Below are 23109 nucleotides of genomic sequence, written 5' to 3'. Positions count from 1 at the left end.
TCTGGGTTTTGAACAATGAGGCCTCAACCTCTCACTGGCTCAAGAGGTGTTAGTTTATAGTTGGACTATAAACTGTTTGTTCATTACAGGAATCAGTGATGCTTAAGGAGTTAATGTAACTATACGGGTAAAATGGCAATTTGACCAAGCTTTAGTTGTGAACAATTTGTAAAGGGTCAACTCGATGTTGATTGGTTATATCCATGGACACAAAAATATATTTGTAGTGCAAAGAGTGCAGCTATCGGTCCTTAATGGAGTGACCGATAGTTAACGTATATTGATTAAAGAGTTTAATTAATTAATCTCATATCATTGGAGCTTCTAATCTGCAGGTCTATAAGGTTCTCCTGTTAGCTCACTAAGGATAGTAAGAAGGAATGATCTGAATTATTCAAATTACTTAAAGTAATTTCATATTAATATGATTAATATATTGTGTATTCTGATACATTATAGAATATAGTTAATTATAGATTTGATCTATAATCCAAACTATATAAGAGAGATATATTTGAATGAGATTCAAATATTAAATTATATGAATTGTATTCATATAGAATTACCGTATTAGAGAGATATATTTGAATGATATTTGAATATTAAATTCACATGAATTGGATTCATATAGAATATAGTATTAAAGAGATGTATTTGATAAAATTCATGTATTAGATTTATATGAATTGGATTCATAAAGAGATGTATGCGTATAAATATGTGATATTTATATGTTAATTAATTAACTCTGTATTAAATATGATTTATTATATAGCTATTTAATTTATATGTTAATTGATTAATTAATGTTTAATTAATTAATTAATTAACAAATGATGGAGAATGGAGGCTAGTATAGATTTGTAATATTTATGTTAATCAATTAACTATATATTAAATATGATTTAATATATAGTTATTTAATTTATATAATTAATCAATTAACAAATAGTGGAAAGTGGGAAGACTTGGAGAGGGGTGATTGAGGTCTTTTTTTTTTTTTTTTTTTATGTCATTTAATTCCCGAAAAGAGCCACAAATAAAAAAGAATTTATAATACACTGAACCACTACTTATACTACTAGGTAGCACAAATGGCAAGCATGAGTCGAACCACAGAGAGGCCAATAATTAATTCTTTCCTAAGCTAAAAACGGGGGTTTTGGTTTGATTGACAAGAAAACTAAATGTGGAAATTAAAACACGAAAATTAAAATTCAGAAAAGTAAGATAGATTGAGAAAAAGGGAGATAAAAAAATCATCTTTGCCGATTTAGAAATCGTAGGGTTTTCTATGAATCTAATCATCGATTAATTATGAAAACATGCTTGAATTAACTATTTCTTAAGTCTAATCGAATGTANGATTTAGAAATCGTAGGGTTTTCTATGAATCTAATCATCGATTAATTATGAAAACATGCTTGAATTAACTATTTCTTAAGTCTAATCGAATGTAGGGACATGCCATATAAACTCTCTCATGAGAATCAACATGTCGTTAATCCCTAAATTAACTAAGCTCGTTACAAAGGCAATTTACTTAGATTGGTCATTTCCTCTCCTTTGAAGCTCGAATGCTCAAATTACCTCCAAATTGCTTCAGATTAACCAAATGAGATAATTGTTGGCAGTTTTTTCTCCATAACCAAATGAGATAGTGGGAGGTTGCAATCAGTTTTCGTAATTGAAGGATAAAATGAAAATTATTTTCATTTTGCAATTGATTAGGCAATCGCTTCACGATTTAGTACACTGCCCATCGTCTAGTAAACGAAAGCCTACACGATAGCTCAAGTTGTCCTAAACGATCATGTACATGCGCGGATTACCTAAACGATCTCATAGTCTTTTCTAAACGATCGCGCGTTCGAGTGATTTTACTAAACGATCAACCCCTTTTTACTATATGATCGTGTACCTTTTGCTAAACGATTAAGCATTCGTCTAGTCTATGCAATAGACTTTAAAATCTCTCCCATTTGCTTGGTCGTGGTAAACGATCATTGTTTCCTCCTCCCCTCTACCAAATCCAACAAAGCCCACACCTCTTGGATTCTCACTCTGAGAATACCGAGGTTTTCGAGTGGTTGTGTCCCCATTTCTGCCTGTTCGTGAGAAGTCTGTTCGGTGGTAGACGACAACGAGATTTGGTGGATGATAGACTTGATGATCTCAGCGACAACGAGAGTTGTTGGCTTGCCGAGAACGAGATTTAAAGAGAAGAAGAGTTCTTCAACTGGTATGTCTCTCGTTCCTTTGCATTTAAGTTTTATTCTAAGCATGCCGTAATTTGTTGTTAAATGCATAACTTGTATGTTTGATTGTGAATGTGGTATTTTTGTCACAATGAATTTGGAACGATCTTGCTCCCGTTCATAGGTACTCTTTGATAAGAGTTCCTTCAATTGGTATCAGAGCCAGGTTTTTATATTCCAAATCCATTGTTGTATAGAATAACATTTACTTCTCGGTGGGTAAAGCATGTCTGTACTCTGTTTAATTGTTAAATAGTTATGTGGATGTGGATTAATGGAATTTTTTAGGATGATGCCTTTGGTTATTTAAATTTTCTTACATTCAAAGTTAATTGTAAGGGCCCTTGTGTTTTTGGACATATTAATTTGCTATCGAGTCTGTAAATTCAAAATGTTTGAGTCTCTGTTGAGTCGCTTGTGATAAGGCTTCAAGGCAAGGAGTTTCTGTACTTCAAGGATGAAGATGACCAAGCGTTGGGCGGGTCATATAAACGATGGGGTAAGTGATCGTTGAGTATCGGATACTCGGGAGTAAGTTGACGCGCACACACTAGATGATTGTGTAGCTCAGCAAGCTTCATCGTTTAGTTATTGACTACACGATCGCGGAGTGAAATGTTACTTTAGTGCTTGTTATGTGATTGTCTAGACAATCATGCTTCACAGCAACATCGTCGTCTAAACGATCGTTTAGACTTGCGCATTTAATGTCTGGTGCGCTAAATGATCGAGTGCCTCATGCTTCATTGCATTGGAAATAGTACTCGATCGTGGATACCCGACCAATTTGCTAAACGATCAAGGAGGCTTCGCCTAGGCGGTTCAAGACCTAGTTCGCCTGTGAACCAGTTTGCTTGATGGAGAAATGTAATAGATAGAATTTTATTTTCGGTTTTGAGGCTTTTCATTTCGGTCCATTAATATTTTGTGAATATACACAGGATGTATGTTTGATTATATGTCATATGGTATGCCATATAGTTTAAATCCCATCTTAGGTTATGCATTGATGCATCATCTCTAATGGTAAATGTTATGATTTAGCGAAGCATGATTTAAATTACATAAGAGCATGCTCATGCATCATATAATATATGAGTTATATTTAAAGGGTTATAAGGGTTATAAGGAAATTAGAACTAAAATCTATAAGAAAGACATGCATGCGAACTTAGGCTTGAATCATGGTTTTAAAAGTGTTTTAAAACTTGGTGGAGATAGACCTAAGATTACGGTTCTAATGAGATTCGTAACCTAAGTTTTAATCTTTTAATAAGTTTAATAGGATTAAATTGACTAATAAAAGATTAAAAGTATAGCAAATCTATCTATAAGGGACCTTTTGTCTAAGGCAGGTTTTGTCTAGGCTAGGGTATTTAAGCTGATGAAAATGAAACACCCCTACCTAGAAACCTACCTGGAAATGTGAATTAGATAGATTTAATGCATGCATGCAAATTTGAGGACAGTTTGTTAAAGAGTTTAATGTGACTACTTGAACTTGTTTACTTTTAAAGATAAAAGTTGTTTTTGAGCAAATTAAACTGACTTAGATAAAATCAGTAGCCGGATGGTCTAAGTTAATGAACCACTAGGTAGAACATTCAGTGGGAGGTATTTGGGGCATATGATACTTCATTTAATCCTCTTCGTGTTTCTCCTTTTATGTTTACACCGTGAGATCTATCCTTGGCCTCGTGGCACCTTGAGAGTGTCCCCCTAAAGGATAGTGTTTGGGTAGGTCAATATAAAGGTGGATGGAGAGAATGTTCATAATAAGTGGGAGTGGGACGTGCGAGAACATATCCCACGATCTCTCTTGTTAGGTTGGATAACGTTTCTGTGCATTACCTTGAGGTACCCTGGGAGTGTCCCCCTATAGAATGGCTGTTTTGCACGATTCTTTATCTGATCTCCTATATAGGATAAGGTCGCTTTAGTATCTTGTCCCAATCTGATTTTTCCATACGGTGGGCACATTAGGGCAGGACTCTAGGGCCGAAAACGAGGGGTTATACTTACGCGGAATTGTTAAGGGTTAACAGTTCTGGACCGAATGAATAGTGACTATTAGGTGCAGTTACAAGAGTTGTTTCTGCCTAATGGATGAGAGTGTCTCATCCTAGTGAAAGGGCATTTGATCACCCCACCAGTGACGTTTGTTCTGCCTCACTGGGGCATCATTGCGAAATAGAAGTCTTTTCACTTAGGGTACTAAGAAACTATTTTGCTAAAACTAAAATTGGTGTTAAAAATGTGGTATTGCATAGACTTATTAAGTTTGTTCGTTTTTCAGCAACGTAATTATGGCCACTGCAACATTAGCTTTACTTAGCGTCGATAAACTGACTGGTGATAATTACGTTAGTTGGAAACACACAGTCACAACCTTATTAATCATCGATGATCTACGGTTCGTCCTTATGAAGGAATGTCCTCCTATTCCACCTCTTAACACCACTCGAAATGTTCGGGAGGCCTATGAGCATTGAACACGGGTGAACGAGAAGGCTCGAGTCTATATCTTGACCAGTCTTAACGACGTTTTGGCCAAGAAGCATGAGCCTATGGTATTAGCACATGAGATCATGGAGTCCTTACGGGGAATATTCGGACAACCGTTTGGACAGCTCAAGCACGAGGCTCTAAAATGCATCTTCAACTCCAAAATGGAGGAAGGCACCTCTGTTCGAGAACTTGTGCTTAATATGATGGTCCACTTCAATGTGGCAAAGATGAATGGGTCTCGGATCGATGAGGGCAGCCAGGTTAGCATAATCCTGCATTCGTTGCCGGATAGCTTCCTGTACTTTGTTAGTAATGCCATACTGAACAAAGTGAATTATACCCTTACAACTCTCCTCAACGAGTTGTAGACATTTCAATCCTTGCTGAAAAGTAAGGAGAAGAAGGGAGGTGAGACAAATGTTGCTTCATCTTCAAAGACGTTCCATAAAGGTTCGAACTGAGGAACGGAGTCTGCACCTTCTACTTATAATAGTTCCAAGAAGGGTGGTAAGGGGAAGAGGAAGGCACCTACTAACCCACAACCTGTCGCCCAGTGGGGTAGTCGTCCAACGTCAGTTGACAAAGAAAAGTGTTTCTACTGCAATTAGGATGGCACTGGAAGAGGAATTGTCCTCGCTGGATCAAGGAAAAGAAGAAGGCTAAAGTTAAGGCCAAGGCAAAACAAGGTAAATATTATTTACTGGTGTTGGAAACTTGTTTAATAGAGAATGATGATTCTGCCTGGATTATTGACTCTGGGGCCACTAATCATGTTTGTTCTTTATTTCAGGGGATTAGATCTTGGCGGTAGCTGAAGGCTGGTGAGATGACGATGCGAGTAGGCATCGGGCAAGTCATCTCAGTTGTGGCAGTCGGAGGAGTCCAGTTGACTTTACAGAAGAAGTTTATCATTTTAGATAATGTTTATGTAGTTCTTGAGTGAAAGAGGAACTTGATTTCTATAAAGTGTTTGATACAGTGTAATTATACTCTAAATTTTCAATTGAATAAAGTGTTTATTCATAAAGATGGAGTTGAAATCTGTTCAGCATATTTGGAAAATAACTTGTATGTGCTAAGGCCGTTAGCAACGAGTTCCCTCCATACATAGAGATGTTTAAAACTGTCGTAACTCAAAATAAACGACAAAAAGTATCTCCAAAAGAAAATGCCCAACTTTGGCACCTTCGATTAGGGCACATCAATCTCAATAGGATTGAAAGGTTGGTGAAGAATAGACTTATAAGTGAGTTAGAGGAAATTCTTTACTGGTGTGTGAATCTTGCCTTGAGGGCAAGATGACTAAAAGACCTTTTCATAGAAAAGGTTATCGAGCCAAAGAACCTCTAGAGTTAGTGCATTCTGACCTCTATGGTCCGATGAATGTGCGAGCCAGGGAAGACTATGAGTATTTCATCACCTTTACTGATGATTACTCTATGTATGGGTATGTTTATTTGATGCAACGAAAGTCTGAATCTTTTGAAAAGTTCAGAGAGTTAAGGCTGAAGTTGAAAATGCATTGGATAGATGGATTAAGACACTTCGATCGATTCGAGGTAGAGAGTTTTTGGATTCGGAGTTCCAGAACTATTTGATAGAATATGAAATTGTTTCCCAACTCTCAGTGTCGGGTACACCTTAGCAGAATGGTGTAGCGGAGAGGAGAAATAGAATCGTGTTGGACATGGTTCGGTAGATGATGAGTTACGCTTCCTTACTGGACTCGTTTTGGGGTTCTACAGTGGAGACTGCAGTGTATATCCTCAATTGTGTTCCTTCCAAGAGTGTTGTGAGAACACTTCTGGAGTTGTGGAACAGGCGTAAAGCTAGTTTGCGTCACTTCCACATATGGGGTTGCCCAACACATGTGCTTGAGGCTAATCCAAAGAAATTGGAACCACGGTCGAGGTTATGTCTCTTTGTAGGCTACCACAAAGGAACACAAGGGGGTTACTTTTACGATCCTACGGAAAACAGAGTGTTTGTGTCTACAAATGCCACCTTCCTGGAGAAGGATCATATTAGGGAGCATAGTCCACGTAGTAAGTGAAGGAAATCAGAGAAGAGGATTTTCATGAGAAGTGGAAGGATCTTTCCAAATTTCATTCATATATGAACAATACAATTACAGTAAAGAAACGGAAACATACGGTTATGATAAATCAAAATTACAACATGCTTTTCTACATATCAAGGAAAAAAATTAACCATGCCTTTGAAGACTCATCTTCAACCTCCCTTGATCACAAATGCTCGTTCACAGCAAGACGACAACACAAATGCTCGAACACTTCGACCGCTACACTGTACGATCCATAGCAAACTCGAACAAAATGAACACCAAGGACACGAACACTCTAAACACCACGAACAACCTCCACAGAACCTCGACTAGTGTCGAGATGAGTATGACACCACCAAAAAGGTCGCTTTGGTATTCTCGGTGTGAAAATCTAGAGTGTGGGCTCTATGTAGACTTGGTTAGAGGCAAAGATCGGAGGAGGACAATCGTGTAAACGATTGAGCAAGTGGGAGATGTCAAAGCCTATTGTATAGGACGATGCCTAATCGTTTAACAAAAGCTATGCGATTATCTAGCAAAAGCTATGCGATCGTTTAGCTCATCGACCAGCTGAGAGTCTATTGTATAGAAACTCTCCACGATCGTCTAGTCTCTTTAAGCTATCGTTTAGTAAACCTGATTTACTTGACAACCTTTTTGTGAGTACTTTCCAAGATTGGAAATCTCGAATAAACAACTTCTAAATTTAGGAAAACATTTTTCCTTTTATCTCACGGTTACCATGAAACCACCAATAACCTCCCACTCAATTGGTTATTAGAGAAAAAAAGATAATTATCAAATAATTAATATTATTATAAATATAAATGATAACCAACTTACCATACTATATTTATAACCTATAGTTTTAATATTCATCTCATAAAACATGTAAACCATAGCTCTTTTTCTATTCCATGACACTTAATGTAAATCTCATTTACATTAATCCTCGACTAGATGTATCTCATACACCATACCGATCATATCATATATAATCGAAATACGTCTTATTAATTTGAACATTTCAAATCAACACCAAGAACTTATCCTCAACTTGAATCCATTGAGCTACCAAAGGGACCTTATGGACCTGTAGCTCGAAGCTCCAACGGTACGTGAATAACTGACTAAACTCTTTAGTCACGGGATCCAACATCCGTTAACTGTTAGGCACTCCACTAAAGACCGACAGTTGAACTCTCCTTACCACAGATATATTATGTGTCCACCTTAACCAATCAGCAGTGTGATAACCTTTCACAGATCGTTCGTAAGTACAGCTCGACCAATAACCGTTATGCCCCTGTAGTTACATATAGCTCCTTAAGTACTACTGATTCCTCTAATGAACATAAGTCATAGTCCTACTATGTCTGAGTCCTTTCTTACAAAGAGAAGCTATGGCCACTATGTTCAAGCCCTGGAATCAGCCCTTAAGGAAGCAATCTATCTATTTACCCCCTACTTGGGGGAATGAGTGAATTTCATCTTGTGTAACTGAGTTCCCAACTCCTAAATCAGACAAGTCCCCAAAAAGGTAGACATGTTGAGTTGGCAATCTGGCCACTCTCACCCATACTAATCAAAGAACCGCTCTCAAAGGCAGGAGTTCCCAAAACACTCAGGATTGAGGTCATGTCAGCTATGGTCATTTAGGTGAGATGTAAGTCTCCAGTATCAACAACGTTATATACAAAGACTAGTCATCTTGTGGTCCGGTCTTATATAAACTCTTTGTATATGTCACCCCCGCTTGCATGTCTCCACATGAATGGTTAGGATCTACCATCTGTAGTGGTTTACAACACTTGCAAACCTCTACAAAACGGGCCATATCCGTAATGCCACTAGGATCAGGTATCCCACCTTAATCCTTATACTATAGACCTATTTAGGTTATTACTTAAGCCATGATCCACTTGTATATCTCATATACATGCTTAAGTTTACATACAATAATCATGAAGTTTTGTTTATTGGATATGAGTAAATGCCAGAATGAAATAACACTTATTTTATTCATAAACAATATGTATATTACAAACAACAAGACTCCGATAGAACTAGGACACCAATCCTAACAGTAAGATTGTGTTATGTGAGCTTTCCAACGGAACTACTGAAACTTCAACAAAAGTTGTTGAAGGGCCTGCTTCATCAGCAAGAGTTGTTGATGATAGTTCATCTGGTAGGTCGGTTCCACCTCAAGAGTTGAGGGAACCTCGACGCAGTGGGAGGGTTGCGAACCCACCTGTTCGCTATATGGGTTTCACGGAAATCCTGGCTATGGTAGCCGATGGCGATGTTGAGGATCCGTTATCTTATCAGAAGGCAATAGAGGATGTTGACCGGGATGAATGGGTCAAAACCATGGATCTCGAGATGGAGTCGATGTACTTCAACTCAGTGTGGGATCTTGTAGATCAATATAATGGCATAAAACCTATAGGTTGCAAATGGATCTACAAGAGGAAACGATGTGCCGATGGGAAGGTGTAAACCTTCAAGGTTAGACTTGTGGCAAAGGGTTATACTCAGATGGAGGAAGTCGACTATGAAGACACTTTCTCGCCTGTTGCCATGTTGAAGTCTATCTGCATCCTCCTGTCCATTACTGCATTTTATGACCATGAGATATACAAATGGATGTTAAGACTGCCTTTCTGAATGGTAACCTTGAGGAGACCATTTATATGGTGCAGCCCAAGGGATTCATTGCCCAAGGTCAAGAGCAAAAAGTTTGCAAACTGAATTGGTCCATTTATGGGCTAAAACATGTGTCTTGATCTTGGAATATTCGGTTTGCTACTGCGATCAAATCGTATGACTTTGACCAAAATGTTGATGAGCTTTGTTTTTACAAGAAGATCATCAACAGTTCAATAGTTTTCCTAGTGTTGTATGTAGACGATATCCTACTCATTGGGAATGATGTGGGACTACTGACTGCAGTTAAGAACTGGCTAGCGACCCAATTCCAAATGAAAGATTTGTGAGAGGCTCAGTTTGTTCTTGGTATACAATTTTTTTGGTATCGGAAGAACAAAGTGCTAGCGTTGTCTCATGCATTGTACATTGACAAGATGTTGCTCAAGTACTCGATGCAGAACTCCAAAAGAGGCCTACTGCCTTTCAGGCATAGAGTTACACTGTCTAAGGAAATGTCTCCTAAGATGCCTCAAGAGGTTGAGGAGATGAGACGGGTCCCATATGCATATGTTGTTGGTAGTTTGATGTATGTGATGCTCTGTACTAGACCAAACATCTGCTTTGCTGTGGGAATAGTTAGTAGGTATCATTCTAATCCAGGACAAGATCACTGGACTGCAGCCAAGAACATTCTCAAGTATCTTCAGAGAACGAGGGACTATATGCTTGTGTATGGAACTAGGGATTTGATCCTTACTGGATACACGGATTCTGACTTTCAGACTAATAAGGATTCTCATAAATCCACTTTAAGGTTAGTAGTTTTCACTCTTAACGGAGGAACTGTAGTGTGGCAAAGCACTAAGCAGGGGTGCATCACTGACTCCATGATGGAGGTCGAGTATGTAGCGGCTTGTAAAGCTACTAAAGAGGCCGTTTGGCTCAAGAAGTTCCTAATAGATCTAGAAGTTGTTCCAGACATGGCTAGGCCCATCACTCTTTATTGTGACAATAGTGGTGCTGTGGCGAACTTCAGGGAGCCTAGGAGTCACAAGCGCGACAAACATATAGAGCGACAGTATCATCTCATCCGCGAGTTAGTGCATCGAGGGGACGTGATTGTCATGAAGATCGCTTCTGAGTACAACGTGCTGACCCATTTACGAAGACTCTCACGACTATAGTTTTTTTAGGGTCACCTTCAGAGCATGGGTCTATGAGACCGCCCGCGGCTGGACTATGGCAAATGAGAGATTTTTGTACTGGGCCTTAGTGCCCTAGTTTATTGTTTTGTATTAGTTGTTTTATACACCTCACTCGCTTTAGGACAAGTGGAAGATTGTTGGGGTTGATGCCCTAAACTCTCGTTGGGTTCTATAGTTTGTAAACACTGTATTGAACAAACGCTTATGATGCAATAATATATGATATTTTCTTCACTATTGTCTATGAAATATTAGATGTTTTAATTGCTTTACCACAAACCAATAAACTAAAATTCCTGGTTGTCGTTGTAATTTAAGAATGTATGTGCAGACATACAGGTGGATCATGCCTTAAGTGATAACCAAAATGGTTTGTAGTATATGAATATAGGAGGGAAACCTTATCCTGGTAATGCTATGGATGCGACCTGCTTTGTAGAATAGTTACAAGTGTTGTGACTTGCTACAGATGGTCTGATCTTGATCATTCATGTGGAGACATGCGAGTAGGGGCGTCCTATACAAAGAAGTTTGTATAAGACCGGACCACGAAGTGTTATAGTCCCGTTATATAATGTCGTTCATGACAAAGACTTCACTTCACTAAGATGACCATAGGTAACATGACCTCAATCCTGAGTGAGTTGGGAACTCCTACCTTTGAGGGCGGTCCTTTGATTTGCATGGGTGCGAGTGGCCAGATTGCCGACTCAAACCTACCACTTTGGGGATTCGTCTGATTTGAAACCTGGGAACACAATTAGACCTGTCTCTTATACACATCTAGATGTGTATAAGAGACAGGTTGTATTGTTCATTAGAGGGATCGGTGATACTTAAGGAGTTAGATGTAACTATAGGGGCAAAATGGTAAATTGGCCCAATTGTACTTACGAGCATCTGTGAAGCGGTCTCTTATACACATCTAGATGTGTATAAGAGACAGATGGAATTCGCTCCTTCCTCGAAGCAGGGGTAAGTAGATAGATTGCTCCCTTAAGGGTTGATTCTGGGGCTTGAACGATGTGGCGCCACACACCTTCTCATGGCCTGAGAGGTGTCCATACATAGTAGGACTATGTTGTATTGTTCATTAGAGGGATCGGTGATACTTAAGGAGTTAGATGTAACTATAGGGGCAAAATGGTAAATTGGCCCAATTGTACTTACGAGCATCTGTGAAGGGTTATGGTACTGTTGATTGGTTATATGTGATGGACACAGAAATATATTTGTGGTGAGAAGAGTGTAGCTGTCGGTCTTTAGTGGAATGTCCGACAGTTAACAGATGGTGGTTCTCATGGCTAAAGAGTTTAGTCAGTTTTTCATGTATCGTTGGAGCTTCAAGCCGCAGGTCCATAAGGTCCCCTTGGTAGCTCAATGGATTCAAGTTGAGAATCAGTTTTTGGGTTAGTTTGAAGTGTTCAAATTGACAAGAGGGAGTTTGTTATACATGATATGATTAAACTAGTCGATTATATGTGATATAGTTGACATGATGTATGAGATACATTAATTGGAGGAAAAGGATATAAATATAATTTATATCTAGTGGAGGAGAAAAAAAAATGGTTTATATGTTGCATATGATGTGATATTAAACTATAAGTTATAAATATAATATGATTATATTTATTTTATTTAAACAATTATGAGATAATTGTTGACGATTTTTTCTCCATAACCAAATGAAATGGTGGGAGGTTGCAATCAATTTTCGTAACTAAAGGATAAAATGAAAATAGTTTTCATTTTACAATTGATCAGAAAATCGCTTCACGATTTAGTACACTGCCCATCGTCTAGTAAACGAGAGCCTACACGATAGCTCAAGTTGTCCTAAACGATTGTGTACATGTGTGGATTACCTAAACGACCGCATAGTCTTTTCAAAACGATCGTGCATCCGAGCGATTTTACTAAACGATCATCTAAATGATCAGGCCTTTTTACTATACGATCGTGTACCTTTTGCTAAACGATCAAGCATCGGTCTAGTCTATGTGATAGACTTTAGAATCTCTCCCACTTGCTTGGTCGTGGTAAACGATTGTTGTTTCCTCCTCTCCTCTACCAAAGCCAACAGAGCCCACACCTCATGAATTCTCACTCCGAAAATACCGAGGTTTCCGAGTGGTTGTGTCCTTCTTTCTACCTGTTTATGAGAAGTCCGTTCGGTGGTAGACGACAGCGAGATTTGGTGGACGATAGACTTAACGATCTCAACGACAACGAGAGTTACTGGCTTGATGAGAGCGAGATTTAAAGAGAAGAAGAGTTATTCAACTAGTATGTTTCTCGTTCCTTTGCATTTAAGTTTTGTTCTAAGCATGCCGTAATTTGTTGTTAAATGCATAACTTGTATGTTTGATTGTGAATGTGGTATTTCTTTCACAATGAATTTGGAACGATCTTGCTTTTACTCATAGGTACTTTTTGATAAGAGTTCCTTCAGTCACAAGATATAAAGCAAGACTAGTTGCACAAGATTTCTCACAAATACTTGGTATTGATTATGAGGAGACATATTCTCTAATGATGGATGCAATTACACTAAGATATTTAATTGGTTTAACTGTGTATGAAAATCTGGACATGAATCTTTTGGATGTAGTCACAACATATTTATATGGATCTCTTGATATTGATATTTATATGAGAATCTCAAAAGAATTTAAGGTACTTGAAACATATAAATCAAATTCTCAGGAATTGTATCCAATAAAGTTACAAAAATCATTATATGGATTGAAACAATCAGAACGAATGTGGTATAATCACCTGAGTGGATATTTATCGAAAGAAGGATATCAAAATAATCCAATATGTCCTTGTGTTCTTATAAAGAAATCACAGTAAAGATTTGCAATTATAACTATATATGTTGATGATTTAAATATAATTGAAACTTTTGAAGAGCTTTCAAAGACAATAAATATCTTAAGAAAGAATTTGAGATGAAAGATCTCGGAAAAATAAAATTTTACCTTGGCTTGCAAATTGACCATTTAGCAGATGAGATATTTGTTCATCAATCAACTTATACAGGATTTTTTTTTGAAAAGGTTCTATATGAGCAAAACATATCCATTGAACATTCCAATGGAAGTTCGTTCACTAGATGTGAAGAAAGATATATTTCGATCTCAAGATGATAATAAAGAAATTCTTGGTCCTGACGTACCATATCTTAGTGCAATTGGTGTACTTATGTATCTTGCTAATAATATAAGACCAGTATTGAATTTTCAGTAAATTTATTAACAAGATGTAGTTCTTCTCCAACAAAAAGACATTGGAACAAAATCAAGTATATACTTCGTTATCTCTAAGGAACGATCGACACGAGTTTGTTTATTCAAATAAATCAAAATTTCATCAAGTTGGCTATGCAGATTTTGGATATTTATCTGATCCACACAAAGCTAGATCTTAAACAGGTTATCTATTCACATGTAGAGGAACTGCTATATCATGACGATCAGTGAAATAGACTATAACAACCACTTCCTCAAATCATGCTTAAATTCTTGCAATTCACGAGGCTAGTCGAAAATGCGTATGGCTAAGATCAATGACTCAACACATTCGTAAAATATGTGGCTTGTCTTCTAGTAAAAATCTTCCAACGATACTATATGAAGACAACACAACATGCATATTCCAAATCAAAGAAGAATATATTAAAGAAGATAGAACAAAACATATTTCACCAAAGCTTTTCTATACTCATGATCTTCAAGAAAGTGGTGACATCATTGTAGAACAAATTTGTTCGAAAAAAACCTGATTGACTTATTTACAAAAACATTATCAATCGTAACATTTGAAAAATTTGGTGCATAATATTGGAATGTGACAACTCAGAGATCTCAAGTGATGTTTCCAGGGGGAGTAAATATACTGTATTAGTTTTAAGAGTATCAGATTATATGAAATATATAATCTTTTTCCTTCACCATGATTTTTTTCCAGTGAATTTTTTCCTAGTAAGGTTTTAATGAAACATATTTCATATATAATGGACATCTAAGTAGGAGTATTATAAATATATTAAATTAGGTATAATATAGATGCCCATGATTAGTGTTAATTGACCATGTACCACTTATTCATTATCCCATGTGTTGTCTATGTGTCTCGAGATTACATACTATTAGTGTCCATATAATTCGCCTCTTACTTACCAAATTACCTATAAAGTGGCATTTGGTGGATTTTGAAAGACACATATTGGTGATCAATCCAAAAAGATTAGAGAAAGTGGATAAATTCATCTTTTGTTGTTTTATTTACTTAATATTTATTTATTTTAATATTATATTTTATGGATATCTGTATTTCCATTGTACCCTTCAAATTCACAATAAAAACATATTATATATGTTGCAAAAGTGAAAGAAAGGTTTCACTGAGAGAAGAACGACACGTTGAAAGCGCGTGGCTCCAGCGAAGCGTATCGACAACACAACAATAGAACCAGCCGGCGACCCAATGAAGTACAACGCCAGTTCCACATCGTTGACAGTCAACGCCTACGTGGCAACCCTTTCCATTAAAGTCCAAAAATACCCTGCACGGTTTCTCCGCTACCCAACACGTGTCCTCCTCTTATTGGACCACTCTCTCCAACCTACCATTTTAAAACCCCTCCCAGCCTTCCTCCTTATTTCCTGCTAATTTCCCAATCTCTCTCTCTGGGCTCGATTTTCTCGAGGTAAAAATCCTTGCTTTTTCTTCTCCCAGTTCTTAGTTTCCTATTCCCTTTTTCTTTTGCATTAGGGTTTCGATTTTGCCTGTGGATTTCCTTATTCTTACACCTTTCTGTTCGGATTGTTTTTTCTTCTTCTTAGGTTTGATGCTTTCCCTTTCCTTTTTTTTTTCCTCTTGTTGGATTGGATGTTGAGATCTAGGGTTAACGTGGTGGGTGACTAAAGTTTTTTGCCTTTTTTGCCTTTTCTGTTTTTGGGATTTCTTAATTAATTGATCGTGATTTGCTTGTATGTGGGCTGGTTTGATTGCTCTTGTTATTTTAATTCTTGTTTAGGCTACTCAGAAAGTTTTAGGGAAAATGGGACTTGGGTTCTCTTCTTTCCTTGGTGGTTTTGTTCAAATTGTATTGTTGAATCCTTTGTGATTTCATTTGGAATCTTCGATTGATTCTGTTCTCTTAGGTATGATTAGTGGGTAGATGCTTAGTTGTAGTGCTGTATGGAAGATTGATGAATTTAAATTATACAGTTATCCCTTAATTTCTGGTTTTGTTTGGCATACTGATTTATAATTGGATCCTATGGAATATGAATAGCTTAATGGGAAAAATAATTTGGGTGACTGAGACCTGAAACAAGTAAATGGATCATTGTTGCTGGATCTTAATCTAGGAATTGTACGAACTTGAATTGCAATGTATGCGATCTGATTTGGGTCCTTTTTGCTCTGTGTTTGTGGGAGGCAGAGAATTAATAGTTTGTCACATTGAAGATGTCGCCTGTTGATTCTTCACGGGAGGAAAATGTTTACATGGCCAAGTTGGCTGAACAGGCTGAACGATATGAGGAAATGGTAGAGTTCATGGAGAAAGTTGCCAAGACTGTGGATGTCGAAGAGCTGACTGTTGAGGAGAGGAATCTCCTCTCTGTTGCTTACAAGAATGTCATTGGGGCTCGGAGAGCCTCTTGGAGGATTATTTCTTCCATTGAGCAGAAGGAAGAGAGTCGGGGAAATGAGGACCATGTTGCAATTATCAAGGATTACCGGGGCAAAATCGAGACTGAACTGAGCAAGATCTGTGATGGAATTTTGAGCCTACTTGAGTCTCATCTCATCCCATCAGCTTCATCTGCTGAGTCTAAGGTGTTTTATCTCAAAATGAAAGGTGATTACCACAGGTACCTGGCTGAGTTTAAGACTGGAGCTGAAAGGAAAGAAGCAGCTGAGAGCACATTGTTAGCCTACAAGTCTGCTCAGGTCAAGTTGCCCACGCCCTCGGATTTCATCCCTCTCAGTTTATATATACTACTATTTCTATTATTTGACGGTGCTTTTGGTAACACTTTGTGTCTGTTTTCTGGATCATTGTCAACCATAAATACAGGATATTGCTCTTGCCGAATTGGCTCCTACTCATCCAATTAGGCTAGGTCTTGCTCTTAACTTCTCAGTGTTTTATTATGAGATCCTTAATTCGCCAGACCGTGCTTGCAATTTGGCAAAGCAGGTAATGCTCTAATGCTCAACTACACACTTTGGTGGTAGTTATTGTATATATTTATATGATGCCTGGTTTTGTGGTTGATTCAATCATAATTTGTTACTGGTAAAAATATTTTGAGGCCTTTGCCAGGATGGGTGTCTTCTTTTGGTGTGTGCTTCGATGAGTAATACACAAACAAAAGAAAGAGACTCCTAAAGGGTCTCTAATTTTTCTTTTTATAACTCAATTTGGTTAGCTGATGATAACCCTATTTCGCTCATGTTGTGCTTATTCTCTTTTCCTCTCTTTCCCACATAGGCTTTTGATGAAGCAATTTCTGAGCTCGACACATTGGGTGAAGAATCGTACAAGGATAGCACCTTGATCATGCAACTCCTCCGGGACAACTTGACCCTTTGGACTTCTGATATTGGAGTAAGTACCGAGCTTGTGCTCATGCTCGTGCCTCATTGCATTACCTACTCATTCTTGTTTTCAAGAAAAGTCTTTTGCTACCGTATTTCAGTTCTGCTTTCCACTGCTAGTGATCTTATCATTGCACAACCTGGATTCAGACTGCTGTCTGGGATCTTGTCATATTGTCTGTCTTCTTTTGTCTTTTTGTCCCGTCTTTAGATCCAAAGTAGAGAAAACAAATCCATTTTTCTTATTAGAGCAATGTGGTACACTTGAGCTGGCTCTGTGCCAACTGCCATAAATGGCATTATAGGAAAAGCTTGTAGACATGTCCTGTCATGTTCTGGAAACCTGCTGTGTCTGGTCTGATGAAAGATTTTGTGACAAATTTTGTAGGACGAAGCTGGCGATGAGATTAAGGAAGCAGCATCAAAACGTGAATCCGGGGAGGGACATGGACAGTAGTTTGCCTTGATGAGTTGATACTTGATAGGAGATGTACTCTGTACTTTTTTTCCCTTTTTTTTTTTTTTTTTTTTGTTTTTTCCCCTTCTCTCTCTCTCTTCTTCTATTTTTTTTTTTTTTTTTTTTATTTATTTAAAAAAAATGTGGCGACCCTGTCTTTAGTGTTAGTGCTACTTGGGTTGTTGGTAGTTCTGAATGAAATGTCTTGGTTGATGGCTTTGGCTTTTGAGTGCGAGATCTGGAAGTACTGACCTTACTCGGATTTGTTTTATAGGTTGTACTATCGTGGCCTTGAGTCTTAAAGAATTATAAGCACTGTTAGGGCCTTTCAATACTCCAACAAGAGTATAATGTGGTTTTATTATTTATGAGAAGAATTTGGTGTTTGATCGATGTTTGAGTGCTATGGAATATGAATCCTTTTCTTTTTTGGTAGACACATTGATCTGCTGTTTTTCATTATCTATCTACAAAGAGAGATGGTTCAATTCCTTCATTTTCATCAATCACACTATCCTATTTTGGAACTCTACTTGGCCCTCAATTTTAAAATAGTTTGTTCACTAATTTTTGAAGCTTTTTTTTAATTGATTAATCAACCATTATTGAAGGATTAAAATAGATCCTATTTATTTAGAGACTAGGATAGGAATATATGAAAGTTTAGGCATGGTTTAATAATCATTTATTTTTTGTTTCTTTTTAGGTTAAATACTACTTTTACTTGTACAATTTATTTCTTTTGTAATCCAAATGTCTACAACTTTCTAAACAAATTAAGCCATTCGACTTTGAAAATTGACTTTCTCGAATGTTTTGAGATGGTTAGAAAGTAGATAACAAAAGAAAAAAATTATAGGTGAAAGTAGAGATGTATTGGATAAGGATAGAGATGATTTCTCTATTTTCATTCGTCTCTGCCTCATTTCATTCTCCCATCTCTAAAAAATAATTTTTAAATTAATCAATTAAAAAATTTTAGACCTCTCATATAAAATACAATTAAATAAAGTATATGTTAAGTTATTTAATTATTCATACATAAAAGTTTTAAAATGGTTCAAACATACACATATTTTTGTATGTATGTGTACATATATTAATTTTTAAAAAATTGATCAAAATAACAAACAAGCAGGGAATGGGCATTTAGTTCGTGGAGAATTTTCTTTCCCCTTTCCTCTTCCGTTCACTAGTGATTTTCTGATTTTCAAAAATAAAAAATAAAACAAAAATACTGTGACGAAGGCCTTAGGTAACAGAAATAGGATTTAAACTTGAGAGAGTGTAATAATTAAAAGTGAGACAAAACTCAAGTTTAAACTTAATTAGAGGCATAATTATTTTGACTGTACATGATGCCCTTGCAAGCCAAAGCCACACTCTAAGCTTAATATATTTGACAATATATGAGTAGAATTTTGCTCTGAAACCAAATCTAAACTTGAACTCAAAAAAGCTCAATGTGGTGGAAGCTAAGGAGGTTGAATAAAGAACACCAAACTTGTGAATCCCATGATAAATAGAGCAAAAACAGCCAATGATTTGCAAGGATGAGCATACTTCCTCACAAGCTTGATTCCCTTGTGTTGGCCTTTCCTTGATGATGAAGATGAAGAAGAAGAAGCAGCATCATTCACCTCCACAATTGGGGAAGTTAGAAACCCATATAACATCCCACTAAAAGCTGCTCCTGTATGACTCCTACCAATAAAACCACCATCTGTTGTAAGTTCGTTTTCGCCTCTAGAGATGGGAAAAACAAGGCAGGTGTTTCTTTTAGAGACTTTTTAACTTACCATTCATCAATGGGACCAATATTGCTTAAAATGGAACTTATGACTGCTGCAATTATTGCTTTCAAAAACATGTTGTCTGAGACATCCTTTGTCACCACATCTTTGTCTTGGAATTGGTAACTAAGCCAAGCTCCAATCATGGCAAACACAGGCCCCTGCTCCAACGGTTCCATATAATTCACATTAAAATCAGGAATGAGACTAACCAAACACTAAACATCTCAAGTATCCTATAATTCTTCTATGCACTATCTTTGTGCAGCTCAGACAGTTGTCCAATAAAAAATTGTTATGTGACAAATATTTTTTTAAATGGTTTTATTTTCTTTTTCTCTGTAAAGGTAAAGAGAGTATGAAATTAGGTGCACTTTAGACTGCACTCAATCATTGCTCTTAAAATATTATGCTAAAAATTGAATTCTCTTTTGTCTACTAATCGTAGGTGTTTGAACTGGGGGGAGGTTGTTTACCGTCCCGCCGACAGTTGGATCGGGAGTATGAAGAAAGCTTGTGAGATTGCCAGAAACGCCTCCTAGGACATAGATCAAGAAAAATGTAAAGGGACCATATTCTCTACAGACTTGGCGGCCAAATGTAACAAGTGTCCAACAACTCAGAGCAACATGAAGAACTCCTGAATGCTGCATAAACAGGTTAGTAGGCAAGGCATTTTGAGTACATTCTAAGAATTTTCAATGTCAAATAGAATACTTTCTTTCAACAGACAGTTGAACTATGTTTAAGTTGACGGTTTTTATTTTCTTTAATCGTTGGAGTAAACTGTTATCGGGAAAGACAAATGAACAAATGTCGAAAACAGTTCTAGAATGGAAACACGAACCGAGTAATATCAATGTTGTACCAGAAACATAGGTGTCACAAGCCTCCACCATTCTCCTACTAGGATCAGCTCATTTATCTTTGCTCCATATAGAGAAGGAAGTGAAAAGAGTTGCAGCTCTGAGTTTTTTACTGGACTTGCTATTTCAAACAACAAAACTGCTATATTTATAGAAACCAGAGCACTTCTGCATATATTTCCAAAACGAATCGAGCAATGGTACTGTTAGCGACCTTATTAGAACATATTCTGCATCAAGAATCCATAAAGATGAGTTTGGGATGACTTTTAGAACGTGCTTTCGCCCCATTAAAAAGACATTTTTCTTTTAATGCAAGTCATTCCAAACTCTCAGTCGAAATCTTATGAGTTAAGTCGGTAGCTTACATCAAATAGAGATCACAAACATCTTCTTCTTGTAGTTGAGCTGTTTTTGGCATGCTTCTGTGGATCATACCGTTCAGTTTCACGTGTCGTATGTGCATCTCGTTGTCGTCTTTATTGCGATCTTCGAAAGGGGATGATGTGAACACCAATTTGTCTTCTTGTAGTTCATCAAAACTAGACAGATGATGGTTCTGCAAGTCTGTATGTGCTAGATATCAAATTCTGAAATGGTTACATATTGCAACATATATTGAAATGGTTTAAACCCTTCTATGTTGGTTCCATTTTTTGGATTCTAAACTTTTAAATAAGTTTTGTGACTGAGATTTGCATTAAAACAAACCATTTAAAGTTGTCATTAATTACTTTCTTTTAGTCAACAAGAGTATAACTCAATTAACATCAAAGTATGAACTATCGACCAAGATGTCAAATGTTCAAATTTTCTCACTCCAACAAAAAAAAAAAAACTTTCTTTTACAATTCCCTTTAATAAAATGCCTAATAAGTCAATTTTATATGAAATAACTAACCAAAAGAAAACTAATGATAAAACTTTTTTTTTTTTAAATATATGGACTAAAAATAAAATATTTGAAAGTACAGGAACAAAAGGAAATGTACGTATAAAATGCTAGAAAACAAAAGAGGATTTACGTCATTAAACTAATATACTTAAAAAGGAATCGGAGATATAATATAAAAACGTCTAACTTATAATAATTTATCCGCTTAAACTTTTGAACCGAATGGCAATTAAACAGTAATATTTATATATTTATGGAGACCAAGTCATGAAAAATAGAACAATAACATATGTGGGAGGATGTGGATCAAAGAGTTACCTTCATCAACTTTTTGAAAATAAGCATCAAGCAATTCAAGCTCCTTCTTTGCTTTGAACTGACCTGTATCAAGCACTTTTCTCTTGTTTAAAGAATCTAAATTTTTCTTATTCCCAACACCTTGAAGCCTTCCAAAATAAGAACCCAATGATCTCAATTGTTTCTCATTAGTACTACACTCCCAAACCTGGCTTAATTTTTTCAATACTTGTGACTCAAAATCCAAACCACTACTGCATCTCACATGCTGCAAGAACATCGCCTTCAACCTTCTTCTCGACTTCGTTGCTCTTGCCGCAATTGTAATGACTGATGAATCGTTATTTTGTATCTCCCAATGACGATTTTTGGAGTACTCAAAAATTGGTAAATTATTCTTTGAAACGACGTCGCATTTGCAAATGCTTGCTCTCTTATAATTCGGCTTCGAAATTATTTGGGTCGGATTGATCGAGTCGTTAAAGTTTCGTATTTGGAAAATGGTGGGAACAACAGCCATATATGGTTTGAACCTGTTTGAGCTAATTATCAAATAAAAGGGAAGATTTAGAGGGTAATTAAATACCTGAGAAGAGGGGTTTTGGAGTTGAGAAGGCTTCCACTAATTGCATGGGACCTTGAGATTTTGCATATATATTTCATTTAAAGATCATTAGATTTTAAAAATCTAGATAATCTTATCTTATCTCTGTTAATCCATTAGTAATATGCCACGTGTCAGAATCTTACCTTGCTATTGGCCAGTGGACCACAATGAGAAATCAAAGTGGAGCCCACCAAAACAGTAGATTAGGTTGGGATTTTGAAAGCTTTGGTGTGACGTGTCAGCACTAAGGGTCAAAATTCTTCTCGACCATCAGCTTCCTCTCAACTTTGTCTGGCTAAGAATTCAGTGCGGGTATTTTGAAAAGAATATTGTGTCTGCGTTAGATGTTCGAAATATCGATATCGATGAAAATATCTAAATCTTAATTTTACAAAACTTTTGATAAAAATGTCGATAAAATTATGATTTCGATGAATATTTCTAAAAAACATTATAAAAATAAGGAATTCAAAAAATAAATTTAAATTAGTAAAAATAAACATTTTATTATTTTAAAACAAGTTAACATATTCTATTATCTATTTTATACTCACATTAGTGATATTTCGTTGTTTAATTATTATGTTTCGTAATTTTTTAAGATATAATGAAAATATTCACATCAATATCGAATCCATAAAAACATAAAAATATCGACATTTAGACGAAAATGTAATATTATGGTTGTGTCATATAATTTTGATTACAAAATGAATATTTTTTGGACAGATTGTAGATGCTGAAAATAATTTATCCATCTCCAATGAATTGTGAGGGAGAAAAATTCAATATGTATTATATTAAAGAGTGGCTGGTGAATTATGTATGCTATTTTAGTCACCTTTCTAGTTTTTCTATTTATGTCATGTGTTTGTCTTTACTTTG

General features: G+C 36.5%; 2 protein-coding genes across 6 annotated transcripts; one reads left to right on the top strand and one right to left on the bottom strand.

The window, feature by feature from the left end:
• The first annotated feature begins 15282 nt into the window (after positions 1-15282).
• Positions 15283-18201, top strand: LOC120074221 (14-3-3-like protein A). Of its 2 annotated transcripts, none has more exons than XM_039027279.1 (5): positions 15283-15405; positions 16147-16658; positions 16786-16908; positions 17203-17319; positions 17698-18201. In XM_039027279.1, exons 2-5 carry the CDS (start codon positions 16173-16175, stop codon positions 17764-17766), a joined length of 795 nt encoding a protein of 264 aa, XP_038883207.1. In that variant the 5' UTR covers positions 15283-15405; positions 16147-16172; the 3' UTR covers positions 17767-18201. The 2 variants fall into 2 exon arrangements, with proteins under 2 accessions (XP_038883207.1, XP_038883213.1); XM_039027285.1 differs by lacking the exon at positions 15283-15405 and adding an exon at positions 15406-15541.
• An 821-nt stretch (positions 18202-19022) lies between these two features.
• LOC120074194 (RHOMBOID-like protein 9, chloroplastic) lies at positions 19023-22255 on the bottom strand. 4 transcript variants are annotated; one of them, XM_039027246.1, is made up of 6 exons: positions 21639-22254; positions 20794-21001; positions 20428-20593; positions 20036-20206; positions 19566-19720; positions 19023-19470 (listed from the first exon to the last, which is right to left on the bottom strand). In XM_039027246.1, exons 1-6 carry the CDS (start codon positions 22135-22137, stop codon positions 19242-19244), a joined length of 1428 nt encoding a protein of 475 aa, XP_038883174.1. In that variant the 5' UTR covers positions 22138-22254; the 3' UTR covers positions 19023-19241. The 4 variants fall into 4 exon arrangements, with proteins under 4 accessions (XP_038883174.1, XP_038883181.1, XP_038883189.1 ...); XM_039027253.1 differs by having other exon boundaries at positions 20794-20992; XM_039027261.1 differs by having other exon boundaries at positions 19304-19459; positions 21639-22255.
• Positions 22256-23109: the final 854 nt, after the last annotated feature.

The sequence above is a fragment of the Benincasa hispida genome, chromosome 1, assembly GCF_009727055.1.
Source record: "Benincasa hispida cultivar B227 chromosome 1, ASM972705v1, whole genome shotgun sequence".
NCBI lineage: Eukaryota > Viridiplantae > Streptophyta > Magnoliopsida > Cucurbitales > Cucurbitaceae > Benincasa > Benincasa hispida.
Note: the sequence above shows the minus strand (reverse complement) of the source record. Positions and strands in the feature narration are given on the sequence as shown.